This window comes from Passer domesticus, chromosome 1 (genome assembly GCF_036417665.1).
Source record: "Passer domesticus isolate bPasDom1 chromosome 1, bPasDom1.hap1, whole genome shotgun sequence".
Taxonomy (NCBI): Eukaryota; Metazoa; Chordata; class Aves; order Passeriformes; family Passeridae; genus Passer; species Passer domesticus.
Window position 1 is genome coordinate 7,437,952 of NC_087474.1, and position 19,646 is coordinate 7,457,597.

The 19,646-nt window shown below is 49.0% G+C and overlaps 1 protein-coding gene across 1 annotated transcript; it reads right to left on the reverse strand.

Moving 5' to 3' along the window:
• Nucleotides 1-7,825: 7,825 nt before the first annotated feature.
• On the reverse strand, nt 7,826-17,981 carry SHH (sonic hedgehog signaling molecule). The gene is made up of 3 exons (XM_064434752.1): nt 17,179-17,981; nt 12,179-12,440; nt 7,826-8,693 (listed from the first exon to the last, which is right to left on the reverse strand). Exons 1-3 carry the CDS (start codon nt 17,485-17,487, stop codon nt 7,987-7,989), a joined length of 1,278 nt encoding a protein of 425 aa, XP_064290822.1. The 5' UTR covers nt 17,488-17,981; the 3' UTR covers nt 7,826-7,986.
• Nucleotides 17,982-19,646: the final 1,665 nt, after the last annotated feature.

Below are 19,646 nucleotides of genomic sequence, written 5' to 3' on the forward strand. Positions count from 1 at the left end.
TCCCAATGGACCCTGGGACTTCAGGAGGAGCCTCTGCAGAAGGCTGACATGATGTTTTAGGCAGGATTCAGAAGTGAAGTTGGGACACCTCCATTCAGACATATTTGCAGCTGTCTCTGTGAGCTCTTGGTGTCTCAGCTCACTCGTTAGTCCACAGAGATCTTGTCCAGCCAGACTCCTCCAGCCAGCAGGGATCTCCTCTCCATGGAGGTACATGGAGACACAACCAAAAGCCAAAATAATTTCTTAGCCTTGATCTGGCTGAGGCCTTGGGGATCCTCCTTCTGATATATGTGTGTAATGCAGAGTTTAGCATCATGCAAAAAGCCATCTGTCCTCTTTTCCAAAGGTATTTAAAATGAACTTAAAAATCTGGCAGGAAGCACACTTATTTTATATATAAGAATGCCTAATACTGGCAGCTGTGAGACCTCTAAAAATTAAATTATTTTTTTACCATTGTATAAATTAAAAGGGCTTTCAAATAGTCTGACTATTTGTCAGTACAGGTTTTGGGTAAGGCTGCATTTCACGAGGTGCCCACAGAGGAGATCTCTCAGAGTGGCACATGGGCAGTAGCTGATAGCTGATTCACTGTGTTCCTCATCATGTTGACCCTATAGACTGTAAAAAAGTATCCTCAGAGATGTTTTTCTGCCCATTTCTGGTAAACCCAGGGGGACAACAAGCTACTTGCTCAAAATGAGAAGAAACCCTATCAAAGGGACAAGGACCAAACTTGGTTCACTCAAAGCCCAGCATTGTTCTGGCCACTTGTTTGTCTTCAATAAGGAATTTTTTTTTTACTGTTTTCTCCTACTTACAGCTATTTATAGTTTCAGTTCATAACCAGTGGTTAATATTTTCAAAGTAGTCAAGCATGTGGTCACCCACACAGAAGATGCGACTGATTCTGCTGTGCTGCCTAAGTGCTGCCCATGATATTCAGGATTTCTGCAGGGATCAGCGGGGAGCTGTTGGCAGAGGGCAGGAAAGATGCCCTGCTGCCTTGGGAAGAAGATCTTGCTGAGTCTACTGCACTCTGCAAGGCTCTGGGTGAGTTTGCAAAGCTGTTACCTTCTCCTGAAGGTGTCCCATGTTGGATTCATGGATATAATTATTATTTACTGAATTTAACCCACTCTTTTCAAAGTGCAGCTGAAAGTTCCTGAATACATGGGTTAAAACTTATTGCACTCTGGATCAAAGACTGGTATTTCATGGCTCCTCCTGCACTGTTGTGCAGTGACAAAGTTCCTGGTGACTTAAGTGGGAGAGAGGCTGTGTCCTGGGAGACAAAACTTAATTGAGTGTAATACCACAGGGCATGTAAAGTAGGACAACACATCCTGACCTCATTTTGCCCATACATAACCCTGCTGACATCAGTGGGAGCTGCACATATGCAGTCAGGAGGTGAAATGTGCCCACTCTTGGCTGCTCTAGGAAATTCTGACTCGCCTGATAAATTCTGTTATTTGGTGGTGCAATATGAGAGTGTTGGATACACCAGGTAAAGCTGAGCAAACACAGCTCAGCTCCCTGCTTGTTTGAAGTTGTGGAAAAACTTCTTTTGACGCTGGTGGTTGTTGGACTGAGCCCACAGTACACAGTGATTCATAATCATTTTCCTCAATGAAAGCAACCAGGTTGGTTTGTTGTTATTTGTGGGATCACATATTCATTATTTGCAAATATTTGAATGGCAGCTGGACTTTCTGATGCCTGTGAACCCTGTAGCTTCCATTGGTGTTAGCACAAAATGGTTATTCACACAAATACTCTGCCAGAACAGACTTGTTTGATACTGTACATTTATTACACTCCTGTTTTCAGAAAAACTTTGCTGAGTAGAAAGGGCATCATTTGGCAAAGCCAACAAAGCTTACACCCAACCAGTGACTATTCCAAGAGAATTGTTCATGAGCAATCCTGAGACTAATATTTATTTGCATTCATTACTGTCTAATAATTAAAACCAGTTTTTACTGCTGTAGAAAACAGGATGGGGCTGACTTACAAGGAAGAGGTGAGCTGGGTGAGTGAGGTTTCAGCTCTCTGCTCAGGGCAGGCTGCAGGAGCAGCAGCAGAGCTTTGCAGAGCTCTGAATGTCCCAGATTCTGACTCTGTGATTTCTTAAAACTAATCTTGTTTTAACTCTTTGGTGTCCTTCCTTACAGAATAAATGCAAGGAGACTATAAGGGAATATTATTGTTAGATGGGATGCAAGGCTGCTGTATTCAGGAAAACTGTCAGCTTATTTAACAACACCAGTTACTCAGAGGGATGGAGCCCCTCCATCCTTGCAGACACGTGGGACCTGACAGAGGCTGGCTCCAGCAGATTGCTCTAAGTGGGCCCAGTATGGGCTGAGACGAGACCTGGGACCACCAGAGGCTGCTTACAGCCTAAACTGCTAAAAAAAAAAAAAAAAAAAAAAGAAAAAGGCCCATTAAATGCTTTAATGCTCCAAACTAGCCAAAGCCTGATCTATATCCTGCTTGTAAATAAGTTCCCCCACCCAGTGAAAGCCTCCAACAGGTCTGTGACACAGTGTCTGTCTGTCATGAGACAAAAAGGAAGTTGCTGTAATTGCACACAGATGCATCATCCACTCCCTTGTATCATCAAAATTCTCAAAACTTGGAATGATACAGCATTCCCAAGAATGGCTTCCCTGTGAGCACATCCCCTTTCCAAGGGAGGCATCCTGATGTCCCAGAGGTCTGGTCCAGGCAAGCTTTGCCCCAGAGATGGGCTGAGGAAGAAAGGATCCCTGTGCCATTCCCGGAGCCCAGCGTGCTGGGCAGAGCTGCATGAAGAACACGGTGCTCTCAGGACATCCCTGCTCCCCTGTCCATGTCCAACCCCTCCTGCCCTTGGGCAGCAGCCAGATGTGAGCCTGGTGGCCAAGGAACCCTCCACAGCCACACAGAGCATCCCTTGTCACCTCTCCTCCTCAGTAACACAAACGGACATTTGTTCACACCAAACTGAGCAAATCTAATATTTATTTCACATTTAGGTCACAGGACATCAAAACAAATATTTTTGCCCCAAACAGATATCCCGACCTTGTGGTTTCATTCCTGATTTGCAGTAATATTTGTCTGGAGAGATGTCTTGCTCTCACTTAAAAATGAAAGGAAAAGAAGTTATATAGGGTCCTGCACTCAGCTTTAAGGTGTACAATTGCTTGTGCACCCAAATCACCTCTGGATGCCACTTTTGATTTCACTGGAACCAGGACAAGATCATTAAACTCATATTTCCTGCATTTCTTCACTCCTTTTCATCCCTGAAAACCAAAATTATTTAAATACGTAAGTCTAAACACCCCAAATGCAAAGCATTAAAAATTATATTTAACAATCTTGGCCCAAACAGTGGCTGTGGGGCCCCTATCAAATCTGAGACAATCTCATTGCTTGTAAAAATGGGGTTTTTTTAAAGATTTTTTTTTCCCTTTCAGCCTGCATAGGCCAAGGATCACATTAACACTGCTCCTTTGGAAGCTCTGAAGGGCTCTGTGCATGGAAAATTGACCTTTTTTTCAGTTAAGTTTGAACTAGTTTTAAGGCAGAAACTGCTGAAGAGAGAATTTCAAAAGCTTAAGAAATCTAGTGGTCCCTTATGGCTTGCAGTAATGAGTAAGATAAAATGCTCTTTCTGGTTTCCTTCCCCCTGTAATTGAAATAGATGCTGTACTGGGGCTGCAAAACTGCTGCCCAATTATCGCCCAGCCAGGCTGATTTACATCTCCTGCTCAGCCTCAGCATGGTGTGAAATGCTCAGGAGGGCCAGTGTAAACATATTTATATCCTGGTGGGACGTGCTGAGCGCCTAATATCAGGACAATAATATTATATATGTAGACATATATGTGCATGTATGTCTAAAGACCCAGCTAGGCAAACTGTCCCATGTGAGGGCACAAAGAGCTGCTGGCTGAGGCACAGCACAGCTCCCTGGCTGGGAAACACCTGCTTCACCCCAGTGCTTGGCTTGGATTTCAGCTGCACTGTGGATGTGATCCTCTTCCACTGGCACATCCCAGCTCCCCTTTGGAGCTTTTCCTGGTGGCTGAGCAGCAGGGCACTGCTGGAACTGTTGGTCAAGTAAACACAGACTGGTCCCAGTCTCATTAGGGTCATTTCTCACATTGGCTTGGGTGGGGGGCCTGGAGAGGACAGGCAGCTGCTGGTGGGCTGCCCTTCAGGGCACCTCTGCCACCCCACAGAACCCTTCCAAATGAGTTGGCTTTGCAGAGCCACGCAATATTTCACAGGTAAATGACAGACTGCCTACGTGGCTGTAGGTGGGAGGAGAAGGAGGTTGTGGCCACCACATGAAGCCACACTGGCACAATTCCTGGTATGTTTGAAGAGTCCAATACCAAATCCCTCAGGATTCCCACTCTGAGTTTCAATGTCATCAGGGTAAAATCCTCAGAGGTGTGCGATAGGAATGCTGTCACATATCAGACATTTCAGGAAGTCTCTGTAATTTCTTTAATTATTCAGACAACAGAGCACAAGGATAATAGCTTCAAGTACATTCTTATACATTATTTTGACAGTAGTAGATATGTATTTAGTCATAAACTATTCTGTAGCCACCACTATGTGTACATTTTATACAAACTATTGCCATACTCGGACCCTGAAAACGGACAGTGACATCTCCTAGATGTTTAGCACAAGGTTATGACAGTACATCCTTCATACGAGAGCTGTGGCTATGGGTTGGATTGGCCCATCTAAGGGAGCACTTCTAGCACACCACGGAGGGGTGATCCTGATGGGAGGCGCCAGAGGGAGAGGTGGAATTCAGACACGGTGAGAGGAAGACATAGAGCTGCTTGGAATAAGCGTGACGGAGAACACGGCACAGCATTTCTCTGCTCAGCGAAACAGGCTGATCCTGGTGTAAGAGCATCAAAACTTCTCTCACACCACAAAGATCTGAGCTCATCTCGGCCTTTGGGTGAAGATTAAATGAAGCAATGTCTGGTGTGGTCCCATCCAGGCATGTGCCCTGCCCTGACACAAGTGTGGGCTCTGGTCTGATGGCTCTTTAACATCTCAGTTGCAATTTAGATTGAAGCCCTCCAGCCAGTGGCTTTAAGTTTGATCATTGACATCCCTAAACACCTCCATCACCCAACCTCTGGAGAAGGCACCTTCCAACACGGTCATTTCTTTGAGTGCAGAGGCCTTAAAAAATGGCAACCACCTCTCAGAGACAGGGAAGGAGAGCTCAGACACCCAGATGCTGCCAAACTAAGGCCAGACTCTTACAGCAGAGACTCATTTGTTCCACGATCACATTCTCACATGCCCCAAATCATCTGGATCTGCAGCCCTCAGCACACCCCAAAGACAGGGAGGTGGCAGAGTCCAAGCTGGGGTGGGCAGCAGGTCCTCAGCACCCTCCAGGCAGTCCACAGTCCCCCGTGATGCCTTTAGTTGGGTAGGCATGAGGGTGTCTTTGTTCCTCTCCTGGTGCTGCAGCACACTGTGGTCACTCCAAAGTCTCATCACCCTGGCCATGTCCAAGCTTTGGAGGTTGGAAGTGGGGCTGGACTAGAAGCTGACAGGAAGGAGAAACCACATCCATCTGTTGGGGGTTCACACAGCAGTGCTCGTGCGTGGAACTTGGCCACCAGCTCTTGACAGTGCTCCAGAAGCTCCTGGGATTTCAGCGTGGAAGAGCACGGTCGACACTGTGTGGAGATGGCCCCAGGCAGGGACATTCTTGGAGGCTGTGGAGCTGCCATCCATCCCAGCAGAGAACATGGCTGTGTCTCTGGAGCAAAAGGTCTGGTGGGTGAACATCCTAGAGTGGCGAGTAATGGAAACCAAAGAAAAGGTGAGAAGACATTCAAGGCAAGCTCCCTTCCGGCACGGTCCCGTCGCAGACGCGCACACACATGCACACACAATGTTTTGCAAAATTTTTGAGGGGATCCTGGAAACCCTCCATGGAGGAGGACGCCGGGCAGCAGAACCTCACTGATCAGCACCTGCCAAGGATGATCCCCTCGGGGTGGGTTGGAGCTGGGACCAGGCAGGGGACGCAGTGCTGGCCCCACCACTCAGCTCCTAAAACACATCTCCAGCACATTCACCCGTGGGTGGCTCGAGATGGGGTCCTGCATTACAGCTGGGGAATAAATGAACAAGTCTTTATCCTTTTGTTTTGTAAAGGGTGTTTTGCTCTGTTCTCAGCAGCCCCAAGCTCTGTGCTGTTACTCAAAGCAGACAGTGAAATCTGGTGGCCGTCTCCTTCTTCCAGCATCAGCCACGTGAATCCCTCTGCCTCACCAAAGTCAATGTCTCTCCCTCAGATTTCCATCTTCTGGGCACCCAAATTGAAACCCACTGAAATCCCAGGGTTGCCACAAGGTGAGGGCAGCTTCCTGCCTTCACATTAATGCGCTTCAAAGGGAAAACTTGATTTAGCATCCTCAGAATTTTAAGAGCCATCTACAGTCTCCATTCCAGAGTGGGAAGTGGACATGGAGTCGGGGCTGGAGCTGGAAGAGAGGAGCATTGCCTGAGCAGGGATGGGGAGCCAGGGCTCTGGCAAAGGGAAACCCGTCTGCCGGTCGTTCGTGCAAATAAGTGAGGTTCTACTGTCAGTACAAGAGATTCCAGGTTATGCACAGATGTGATGGATTCGTTTCCTTAATTAAAGTACCAAAATTAAATGTTATAAGCAACACATCTAAATAAAATAACGGGCACTCATTTAGGCATCATGTTTCCTAAACCAACAAGCAAAAAGAAAAAAAAAAATGGGATGCACCAGGAACTCTTAGTTATTATATACTAACCAAACTGTGCATGGCACATTTTATTTCTATAAAACTATTAAAACTATTACAAAATATTCAAAAATACATTTTAGTAAATTTACAGCAGTTATTTCTCAATTTATTAATGCAAAACATCCTTTTCCCCCCTCTGTACAAACTACCATCTCCATCGTCACAGAATTGCCGCCATGTGCGCTTTTTAAAAAATATTATTTTCTAATAAACTTTTTCTGAAGTTAAAAATAACAAAGTTTCTTACGGTTTTTGCAAATAAAAAGTTTGTGTAACAGTCTTGACTTCCATGAACTTCCATGAACGTGGCCAAATGATGTTTTTACAAAGCAAAACATGGAAAACGATACAGGAAATGATGTTACATTTGAAACTATTTAAATTAAAATAATATATTCTCATATTTTACACTATTTCAAAAAACGAAATGTGATTCAGTTAAGTATTGATCTCTCAAAAAAATCTAATTTACAATTCTGTGTATAAAAATATAATTTACGGACCCCCATGAAGTTTGTCTTTTTTTGTGTGTGTTTGTTTGTTTGTTTGCTTGTTTTTTAGACTTGCTGAAATGAAGGAGCAATGTAATGGAGAGATGGGAAAGTACAGAATTTTGCTTTCTGAAAGTCAGGACACACGTGACATGTAGAAAAATAGACTCTGCGCAGTTTTGCTTGGCCTCACAAAATAATTTTTTCCCCTGTGAGTACAGTTCACATGACAATAAATTATCAAAGAAACTATTTAAGGCTCTTGAAGGTCCGGTTCATATCATTTAAAACATCTATTCAAAATACCAAAGAAATAAATATCCAGGAGAGGAGGAAAAAAAACAACCAACAAACAAAACAAAAGAACAAATAAAAATATATATATATTTATAAACTAAACAGAACAGAACTTCCAGGGGTCTTTGTTTCCCTTTAAGTCTACTTTGGACTGTCCTACTTAATTATTATTATTTTATTATTATTATTTTTAAGTCTTAATCCGTGCTCTCTTTTAAAAATATGTATTTTTTTCTTTTTTTTTCCTTTTAGTTTTTTCTTTTCTTTTTTTTTTTCTATTTTTTTTTTTTCTCCTTTCTCTCCCCCTCCGTGTCTCTGTCTCTCCGTGGAAGCCTGGCGGGCGGCCGGCGTGGCGCGGGGTCCCCTCAGCTGGATGACACCACCATGCCCAGCGGGTGCAGAGAGTCACTATCCAGCACCCAGCTGCCGATGCGGTAGAGGAGCCGAGAGTACCAGTGGATGCCGGGGGCCGTGGGGTCTCCCATGGGCGACCCCTCCCCGGAGGGCCCGAGGGCGGCCAGCACGGCCTGCAGCAGGCGGAAGGGAGCGAAGGCCCAGTGCGCCCAGCTGTGCTCCTCGATGACGGCGTAGCACGAGGCCAGCACGCGGTCGATGAGGATGGTGCCCTGCGCGGTGAGCGGCGCGTAGGCGCCCGACGCCTCCTCCCGCAGCGACACGCGGTGCACGGCCGCCGGCAGCAGCCGCCGCCCGCCCTCGCCCAGCACGAAGACGCGCTGGCCCGGCCGCACGCGGCTGGCGAACAGCGCCCGGCTGCCGGCGGCGCCCGCCTCAGACTGGTTTTGCTGGGGGGCCACGAAAAGGAGGTGGGCGGCCGTCAGCAGCAGCCGGGCCTGGGGCTGCCGGGTCTCGATGACGTAGAAGAGCTTGTGGGAGCCGTCCTCGCGGTCCAGGAAGGTGAGGAAGTCGCTGTAGAGCAGACGGCCTTCCGTGTCGGCCACCAGCACCCGGTCTCCAGGCCGCAGGTCCTTCACCAGCTTGGTCCCACCTTTCTCCAGGTGCACCGTGGCCGAGCCAGGGAAGCAACCACCAGATTTGGCCGCCACTGAGTTTTCTGTGCAAGGAGAGAGGCACAGCAGGGTTAGAGACACATGCCGGGCTGAGGCATGGGGGCATGCAGGAACTTATCATTTCCCCAGCCACCCCAACCCACCAAGAAAGCTCAGGAGACAGCCAGACTCCCTTCTGAAATTCCTCCACCCTCATCTATGAGCATACTCCATTTACAATCAGTGCATCCAGTGAGAATCCCCTTCCTGCCAGATTTGAGCCAGTGCAAAATCTCCTCTGGGTTAGGAGTTACAACAGTGATTTTTCTCATAAAGGAAATGAGCCAAAATATTTCCGCTGAGAAAACTGTTCCAGAACAAAATCTCTTCTGGAAGAACTTCCCATTTGGCTACTGTTCACCCTGCACTGACACCTGATGCCAGATAATTTGCAGGCTTTCGAAGCCGAGTGGTTTTGCTGGCATAAAGTTTCTTCTCTAAGCAAGTGCCTGTGCTCTTGATGCTCGAGGTCCCCACTCAGCTCCTACTCAAGAAGCACATCTAGGGCAGCAAACAGCAGAGGACAGGAGGAGACTTTGCCCCAGGGTGCACACAAATTTTGCCACTGCAAAGCAACAATCCAAAGTTCCCAAATCCCCCTGCATCCTGCTGCACAAGCCCCCATGCTGCCTCCAGGCTTGCTGCTCAGCATGGTGGCTACTGGGGCACATCCCACACTCACAGCACCCCTGCCTGGCATCTCCAGCACTCTGCTTCAATCCTCTTTCAAAAAAGAAAGAAACATTTCCCTCGCCCTAGAAGAAGCTTGCTCTTCCCCATCTCGGAGAGTGTGGTCCCAGAGCAGCCCAACACCTGTGCCAGGCCAAGCAAATGCCTCCTCCACTTCCTCCAGCTCTTGGGAGTTACTCAGAGCTTAGAGCAGCTTTTGCTGCTTTTCTGTGCTACTGAGAGGAGCAATCTCAGACTTAAAGAAAGCAAAAGCAGCAATGAAACTCTGTCTCCCTTGCAAATCACTTTTTGGAAGCTCAGCCACCTGTGGGGTGGTGGGAAAAAGCAGTCTGCTGTGTCCAGGCTGATCTCTGTCTTAACAGAGGGACTTGCAGTGTTCCTAACCACTCTGTTTTTGTTTTTTTTTTTATTTTTTAATATTGGGTAATACCCCACAGGATGTCATGGTAGCAAGTGCTGAGATTCCCCATCCCTCCCTTGCCTTTCCATGCTTTCTCCCAATTACTCCCTAGACCAGTTAAGAGACCTGGTGATTTAGCTCCTAAAGATGGACAGATTTAACATTTTGCCTCTGTGGCTGCTACTGAAATTCCTATGATTGAAACGAATCCTTTGAGTGTCTCCTAATGACTTTCTCAGGAAGGACAGGAAGGGTGAAAATTAGACCGTTATTGATTTGCTAATGACTTTATCGCTTCTCCTTCAGAAATGAAGCAGCAAGATCTCCAAGGCCTCCCTCTTCAGGGAGGACATGGCAACAAACAAGCTATGTGCTTTATGTGGAGGCCTCTGCTAGTAAACTACACCTTCCTACAAGCTGGCAGTAAAGGCCTGGCTAGAGCTTTGTTTGCATATTCAGGGACTTGATGAATAGATGTAGTAGTGTAGCAGCTCTACAAACATGCCAGTGAATTGGCAGAGGTGTGAAAATCTGCTTCTTTGAGCAGTGCTTGTTTGGGTTCTCTAATTAAAATCCAATAAAGGATCAGCATTGTCATTCTGATTCATGTAATAAATGCAGACACTCTTGGAAGAGAGGACACTTCCATTTTTTTCCCAGCTTCGTCCCCCCCCTTTTCTCCCCCTCCCTATTTGTTCAGGTGCAGAAACCCTATGTGCCAATTCACACACATACTCTCCAAAAACCCAGGACCTTCCAAGCACTATTTGCACAGCAGAGCCACTTTTCCAAGGCACTCAAGATCTGTATTTGAATTTTAAATGTAGAAGCTTGCTCTAAATACTTGCTGTAGCGCATTATCAATGTCCCTTTTACCACCCCTGCCTCTCCCTCCTCTGTTCTGGTGACAATAATTCAGGCCTTGGGGGAACTCTTCTTTGCATTCCAGTCTCCTGGATCATACTTTTTGCAAACAGAGATCTAGATAAAGAATCTTCCTGCTGGCATTATGGGATTTAATCTTCTCATGAGATGCTCTGTCATGAAATGAGGTTTGGACAGTTTAGGATCAGGCTGAGAGAGTGGAATTCAAGCCTGCTCCCTTCAGCCTGCCTCGTACAGTCACACGACCCTGCCTGACACCCTCCAAATATTGCCCCCAAGTCCTTGTGTGCCGAATCTCAATGAGCAGCTTGGGGTGGCTCCTCTCCTGTGAAACACCCTGGGGTGGATTAGGAGGTGCTCCTGGGCTAAGGTCACCGCGCCACAATCGGACACCTTGCGCTACAAAGCCCATCTTGGCTATTGAAAGGGGTGTTTCAGATCTCCACGCAGCTGACAGCTTTGCAGGGCCTCTCTTCGGCTAGAAAGGACCCGGGAGCTGAACAAAAGCAGTAGCAGGCTCTCAGGACAAAGCCCACATGGGCCAGGAGAGGTGCTCAGCCCCTGGGGAGCTCCGGGCTGGAGTGAGGGATGTGAACCCTCCTGCAGGTGGGCACGGCAGGGCCGGGCTGTTTCCCTGCCGTGGGTTCGAAGCAAACGGCTATATTTAAAGAAAGCCCATTATTTTCTTTTGCAGCCAAGTGTCTCCTGACACATCCAGCAGGTTGCTGGGCTAGGGTATGCTCTTAAAAAGAGCTTTCGATATCATACAGCTGGATGGAGGGAGGCGGTGGAGCTGGGGGCTGTCACTCGCTGACAGATTTGCTCCACCAAAAAACGTGTCAAGTGTCAAGAAAAGAAACTCTGCGAGTCGGGGATTTCTTACGAGCTGTTCCCGGGTTGAGACAGCGTGTGGCGTTGTAAGCACAGGGGAGGGGAGGGAAAAAAATTATGTGTGTGTGTGTATCCCTATCTGGGAATTTCCTAGCGGCTACCGCTGAACGAGGCTGGGGACCACGTTACTTATTTATTTTCCTGGCCGGCTCCCACTCGGAGATTAGCGCTCGCGAGTAAGGCGTGCAGCCAGCGGGGCGGCTGGAGACGGCCACGAGTGTTTGTGTTGAACATGCTCCTTGGATGGGGAGAGCATCAGAGCCCACGGGGGGAGGAGAAGGGTGTGTGGCTGCGACGCAGCTCTCGTGGGAAGGCTGGCCAAGAATATCACCCAAATAAAAGTGCTGTGAAAAACTGCTGCAGCTGCCTGGGCTTTGTTTTTTCCTTCCCCCTCACTCTTTCCTTTCCCCCACCTCTGCTCCGACGGGGTGGCTAAGAGGCGGGGGAAGGCTGGCTGTCCCCTGGGGCTCTGCTGCCATCCCCGGCGGGGCAGGCCGGGCGATGGGGACCCTGCAGGGACGACAGGAGGGAGCCCGACGGCAGAGACAGGTCACAGAAGGCTGTAGTCGCGGCCCGGGGTGTCTCCCCACCTCGACACGTCCCTGGGCAGGCTGCCCGCCTTACCTGCTTTGACGGAGCAGTGGATGTGCGCCTTGGACTCGTAGTAGACCCAGTCGAAGCCAGCCTCGACGGCCAGGCGGGCCAGCATGCCGTACTTGCTGCGGTCCCGGTCCGACGTGGTGATGTCCACGGCGCGGCCCTCGTAGTGCAGGGACTCCTCGGAGTGGTGGCCGTCCTCGTCCCAGCCCTCGGTTACCCGCAGCTTTACCCCGGGCCACTGGTTCATCACCGAGATCGCCAGAGCGTTCAGCTTGTCCTTGCAGCGCTGCGGGGATAGGGGCGGATAGGAAAGAGTCATTGTGGGGTGCTGCAGACAGGAAAACACCCCCCCTTCGTTATCGATCCCCCCTTGGGCCGCATCCTGCTTCCCTCTCCAGCCAAAGAGGCGGCATTCCTGCCCTCCCCGCCGAACCCGCCCCAGGATGGGCTCAGCCAGGGCTGAGCATCTTCTCCCCCGCAGCCAGAGAGGGACGGGGAGGTAGTTGAGGAGGAGGAGAGTGAAACCTGGGGACACGGGATGAATACAGGATCAAACACCACGAAGACCCACAGGGACAGACCATTTCCCTGTCCTGGCACCTGCTGCGGGGACAAGGGGACCCCCCTCTGCCGGCGCTGCGGTGCGAGCGTGGCGATTCAAAGCCACCTGCACCGAGCAAATTCCTGCCGCTAAGTGCCCTGTCCCTTCCCGAGAGCAAAGTTTCTGCCCAGAACAAACACTCGCCATATATCTCAGAGTCACGGATTCCCCCCCGGAATGTCTCTGCGGGCCTTTTCAGCTTAATTCTGTGTTGAAAAGGGTATCAATACATGTTAACAGCCTTTATGTGCTGGAGGGAGGGGTGTTTTTTTCTTGTCTCCCTTCGCCCATCACTCATTAGAGCCCTCAAAGCTGCATGGGCTGGGAGCATTCACTCTGCTTCAAACATACATCGGCGCTCGCCTACAAAGCCGAGCAAATCCATACAATAATATAGCTCTTAGTGGGAAGATGAAAAGCAGGGGAGGGCCAAGGAGGGAAGTTAAGCAGAGCAGGGATGCTATGCAAGCTAGGAGCCCCTTTGTGTGGAGTGAAACCCTTCCAACTCCTTGGGGAAAGTACTGCAGGGGTTTTCATTGACCCTTCAGAGCCACCAGCCTTCCCTGGGCTGAACTGGGCCCAGCAGCACCGGGAGCACGTAGGGATCAAGTAATGAGGGACACGGGACAGGGGAAAGTGAGGAAAAGAGGTGAGCTGAAACCATTAAAGTTTTGGGGAGAATCCCATTTTAGCCAGGCAGGGAATAGACACAGTGGTGACGGGGGAAAAGGACTCTCAGCCCGGCAGGAAATCAGCACCGAAATCATTGAAAAGCACTTGACTAAAGGTAGAGAGTTAGAAACACACACGTTGCCAGATTTCTTCCTCCTTTTTGAGAGGAAAACAACTAGTGCATGTACCCGACGTTGTTCCCTTGATGCAAATACCGATGTGGCTGGAAGCCACGGCGGGATGCAGTAACCTGCTCTTCCCACACTTTTGCTGGCCTGACTGGTATGCCCGGCCTTCTGCAGGACCATTCTCCCCCGTGTGCTCACAGCACAGCCAGTAACAGAGCACAAAGTCCCCCTTTCACAGCTCCCAGGAAGGCAAAGCCCCTCCATTAGTCCGACGACACCACTTTTAGTTAGGGACGTGACAAGGTTGCTTAGCAAGGAAGTTCCCATGTGTTCACCAACAGCCATAAAAGTGATTCCAGCAACACACAGGTTGATATAAAGAGATATAAAAGTCCCCGAGAGATATAAAACACGGTCATGAGCTCACTTTGGACTCTCTGGCCTACCGTTTTATGGAGAGAGACGGGTGTTTGGGTTTCGGCACCGTTCCCGGCAGCAAAGTGCAGTAGTACAAGGAAGTTGAGTTTGATTTATTTTATTTTTTCCCTCTCTCTCTCTCACACCTGAGTGGATAGATACGCTCCATCACTGATTTACAGGGGAAAGGGGGAGAAGGATCAAACATCTCAGCTGCTGATAAGGGGACAGCGCTGCGCGACACGGCGATGCCTTGCCCCGCACGGAGCAGCGGTGCGGGCAGGGACGCGGGCAGCGCCGAGGGGCTCTGGCCACTCCGGCCCTGCCAGCACCACTTCCCGGCTCCAGGCGAAATAAAGAAGAAGAAACGGCCTCCTAAAGGACTTTTCTCCCTTTTATACTGCCTGAGCTGGATTGTCAGAGTCAAAAGCCGTGAAGCCCAGACTATTTATTAATTCATCGGGTCGTGTGCCACAAATCAAGCCCAATTCTGTTCAGCCACCGTGAAGCTCAGCAGGGCTGCCTCCACTAACGCTTTGTGTGGAGGCAAAGTTGTTCAACAAGCCCTCTCCTGCCAGCTCCTAATCTCTTCACAAATGAATTGCTTGAAGGAAACACTTAACAGGTACCTGTCAGTGTAAACAACCTGGTGGGCTTCCTAAATGCCAAGTTGATCTCTAAATTCCTCACATCACGCACTGGTTGTGTGCCTGCATTACACGAGATTGCTATTTTATTTCATACAAATTCCAGCTTTATCATACTGACCTGGCCTCCTTATCTCTCTCCCCAATCCAGCCAATGGCCGGGGTAGGGGGGGTAGGAAGGGGAGGAAGGGGGGAGCCCTTAGCAAACTGCTGGTGTCACCTGCAAAGTTGAGAACCTGACTTACCTACCTCTGTTTGCGTTCCCCCCCCCTTCTTCTGGAGTTAATATTAACTAGCCACTAATGCATTCGGCAACCACTCTGCAAGTTTAACGATTCTGTCCATGAAAGATCTCTCCATGGTTGAAGGGCTCCCGAAGCCGGCGTTTAAAGGCTGGGATTTAACGAGAGGGTGCTGGCCGAGCGAGAGAGGGAAGGAGAGGAAAGCAAGGCAGGGAGGCCAGCGGCAGGACCGCACCCCGGGTCGCAGAGGACCCGGCCGTGCCCGAGCAACGGGGAGCGAGGGCAAGCAGTCCTCTCGCTGCCCGGCCCCGCTCCGCTGCCCCTCTCCCTGCCTGGCCCGGGGGTGCCGGAGCCCCGCTCGCTCCCCGACCTCGCTCCCCTCTCTGCCGCGGGTACCCGGCCCTGCGGCCTCCCCGGCCCCGCCGCTCTCAGCCCACCTCCCCCCTTTGTGTCTAAGGCACGGGAACAAGCACTGAAGGGGGGGGGGGGGTGAAAAGTATTTGTTTTCGTTTCGTTCGTCTGAGGGAAGTTGACAGAAGGTCAGGAGTTCAGACGCTGCCAGCTAATGCAGCGGGAGCGGCCAGCCGCGTAGCCGGCGCGGCGTGCCCCGGGAGAGCCGCGGGGCCGGGGTCAGCCCGCAGTCCGCCCCCGGCCCGCAGCCCACCGCTCCCGACCGTGCCCCGGCTCCCCCCGCGCCCGCCGCCCCGCTCCGCTCCCTCCGCTCCGCTCCGCCGCGCACACGCACCGGCGCAGCCGCGCAGGGAGGGATGCGCCCAGCCCCGGCGGGAGCCCGTCTCCCGCGGAGCCGCCGCCGCCGCCGGGCTGCGGAGGGAAGGGTGAAACCCGAGCCGCCGCGATCGATACGCGAGGGGAGTAAGTGGAGCTGAAAATGCGAGAGATGCGGCTCCGGAGGCAGCGGGGGCGGAGGACCGCGGGTGCGCGGAGGGGCGCGGGCCGCGCCCGAGCGGGGACCGGCACCCGCTCCGCTCCGCTCCGCTCCGCTCCGCGCCCGTGCGCGGGGCGGCGGCGGCGGCGGGCGGAGGCGCCGCCGCGCTCCGAGGTGCGGTGCGATTTAAGGTGGTCGGGAGGAGATGGTGGCGGCCGCCGGTCCCTCGCCCCGGGAGACCCGGCAACGTGCGGAAAATCAGGCCGAGGAACGGGGAGAGTTTGGGAAATTCCACCCCCCACCCCCCCTTCGCCGCGTCCACTCCCCGCCTAGTCCTTCCAGGCGAGTCCTGCTCTAGCACTGAAGGTGGGGCTTAAATGTATTAATATTAAAAAAGCGCTGTTGACCTATATTTGGAGGAAACCCATTTCCAGTGTCTAGATTGCATGTAGTTTCTGAAACTCCGGGATTGGCAGAGCAATTGACTTCACCGAGCTCTCTGTTGAGCATGAATTATAATTACGAGGTGACTCTCGGAGCGGTTCTCTTTCTCTCTCTCTTTCTCTCACCTTTATATTTTTCTTTCTTTCTTTTTTTTTTTTTCCATAAAATAGTTCCGCAATCCGATTCCACCCGAAATCCAATATTTACCCAGTTGTAAACCTTGTGCCATCAGATTTTTTAAAACAGAAGGTGATGCAATGCCGATAAGTTGCAAGTCCCTCCCCTATGGAAGTACCAAAGCATTGGCGGCGAGCATCCTTAAAGAAATATCAATATATTTACGCTCTGATGGGCACAATTGCAAATGATGGTATTGCAATACGAGCTATATAATACGGAATCAGATGAGGAATGGTCGATCCGGCTTCAGCTGCCTTTTGTGAGTGCACGACTGCATGCCTACTAAATTTAGAATATGCTCGCGAGGAGAACAATAATAATAATGAAGGTTAAAATGAAATTAAAACAAAAAATAAAGAGAAATTAAATAAAATATATAGAGAAAAAAATCAAGTCAGCAGGCGCAGCAACCGCGGACTACGTTTGTAATAATGAGTGGGTGGCCTGGCGGTCACTATACACTCGGGGTCCTCTGAGCTGTATGCAATTCGTTTGATCAAAGTGCATCCTTGGGGACAAATGCAAACAGCAATCGCTAACCAAGTTACAGGGAACGCCATGGCACGGTAATGACTGTAAGTATCACACAGATTCCCCCACCAAACATCTAAACAGCTCCAGCCCCTGCTAACTTGGCCGGATAGATGGTATTTACATTCAATGGGGAAACTAGTCGAGTTTGGAGGGGCGGGGGGAGGAGGGGGAGAGGGAAAGGGGGGGGCTTTCAAAAATACTAAGACAGATGCGTCCTTTAGGATTGCTCAGAGAGGTTAACAAACACAAATACAGGTATCTCTGTGGCTCTACCTGAGTCATCAGTCTGTCAGCTCCCGTGTTCTCTTCATCCTTAAAAATAATGTCAGGGTTGTAATTTGGGGTTAGTTCTTTAAATCTCTCGGAGTTTCTTGTGATCTTCCCTTCATATCTTCCACTGGCCCCTAGGGTCTTCTCTGCCACATTGGGAATAAACTGCTTATAGGCTAAAGGGGTCAGCTTTTTGGGGTGTCTCCTTTTTCCAATGCCCCTGCCTGGTCCACAAGTCAGCCCAGAGGAGACTAAAAGAGCGCAGATGAAGCCCACCAAGAGAATTCTTGTCAACAGCAGCATTTCGTCCATTGAATCCAATTACTTCAAAGCTCTCTGTGCCTATCCCTGGCTGTCTCTCTAGAGCTCTCTCTCCTCCTATGTCCTTGTCTGCTTTCTGAATCGTATACTATCCACCGATCCCTAGCAAGACAGGTGCTGGAATGGCAGGCTTTAGGTCGCTGATAACGGAACACATCGGAGTTTGGTCGGGAGACAGCAATCGAGAGACAAAAAAAGGGTCTGATTTTAATGGTAGCAAAGCAAGACGCTTGTGAGAGGAGTCTGCCTTTAGTTCTATATTATAGCTGCCAGGGCCGAGAGCTGATTGGCCAAGGCGAGACAAGCTTGTCTTCTGATGTTTTAACCCTCAAAAAGGCAACAAATTCTTGAAAGATTTTTTTTTCCTTTTACCTGAAGGGCTTGGAGCTGAGAGGGGTGGAGATCGCTCTTTCTTGGGATAACATCAATTACATGCTTTTTTTTTTTCTTTTTTCTTTCATTTTTTTTCTTCTTCTGATTTTTTTTTTTTCTCCAAAAACTTTCTTGGCAGAATGGTACATTTGTCAGCAAGAGGAACAGATGCCTCTCTGAAAGAGGGGAAAAAATTAAGATTAGCAGGCTGCTTCAGTGCAAATCAAGTTTCTAAGGGCAGTTGTGGTTAAATAAAATGCCGAATTATCGGGGAGCCGTGCAAATAGGAACATACTTGGTAATATTAACGCCCCGGGGGGGAATAATGCCATTTCAGAGCGCACCCACCTAAATGGCTTTGTAACAGGTTTCTTGCCCCTGAAAAGGGAGATTGCTCTCCCTCCCAAAGACATACATTTTTAAACACACTCGCCTTTTAGCTGATAAATGACCACTTTAACAGCAGAAACAGGTCTGATGCGAAGCGGCAGTTCAATGAAGTTAGTGTGTCTGACTTGTGTATCACACAACTGCAATGGGGCACCTTTTTTTTTTTTTCTTTAATAAAATCAGGACTATCACCCAGTTTAAAATAACGTTGTATCTTCCGAAGTGCACGAATAGTCAACTGATTAAAAATAGATGGTCTCCTGAGCACGCTGGGGCTATATTCTTTGTTTCTTTGGTCAAAGTCGGAGAGGAGCGTTTTAGACTCTTACACCTCCTTGCGGGGTGTCATTAAGTTTTTAAGAAAAGCATAGTGTTGAAAGCATCCGCAAACACAATTAACAGAGATCGATCCAAGCAAAGTGAATGGAAGGGGGATAAGTTTAATGTTAAATTAATTGTTATCTCATGCAGCGTGGCAAGTGATGTCTTTATCCCGATCTCCAAAAGCTACTAATCAGACAAAGGTGTTGAGAGACGAGCAAAATTGCAGAGATGAGGCTGATAGAGCAGGTTAGACAGAACTGTAGAGTTCCATATGAACAAACACTTCTCTGCCTGCAAAGTGCTCATTTGCTTTTGCTCCTAAGAAAATACAATTTGTCCTAGAGTCTAGAAAGTTTCAGGAGTTTTTTAGGAGTTCTTAAAAATTCCAGGATGGTGTGATAAAGTAATTCAAAGTCCACTTTCTCAGAAAAACAAAACACATCCAAAAAAATTAGAAACTTTATTTAAGTTATGGGGTTTAAAAAAGAAAAAGAGACAGAAAAAGGAAAAAAAGAAATAAAAAGAGCTCTTTGGGGTGAACAACTATGTGGGAGTTTTCCGGTCTGTGACATTGAGCTGAGTAGTTATCAACTTAAACCTTGAAAATGGATTTTAAAATCAGTTTTTAAGTGGTAAAAAAGTTGTATATCAGTAAACTGCAACAAGCAGGTCAGCACGGACATTTAAAGGGACAAAGTGGTCTTTTCAGGTAAACTTTAGAAAAGAGGCGAAAGAAGTGGTCCGAAGTGGTCTCACGCCGACTCTAACTGGTGCTCTTTCATCTTTTTCAGCCCATGCTTTTCTTCTGCTATTTATGTTTCTTTGTGGAGTTTCAGTGAATCATCGATTTCTCTTTCCGACCTTTAAATTGAGGAGTTTTAACTTGGAAATGGGTAAAAAGTTTGAAAGTCAGCAGCTTGGCTCCTAGGTTGTTATCAACCAACTTAGTTGCAGAAACAAGTTGTATAACAGCTAAATACCTGCTTCATGCTATTAAAAAACAAACTTAAGTTTTATCTCTCCGTCTGCGTGCATGCGAGAAGACAGATACAAGGAATATATAA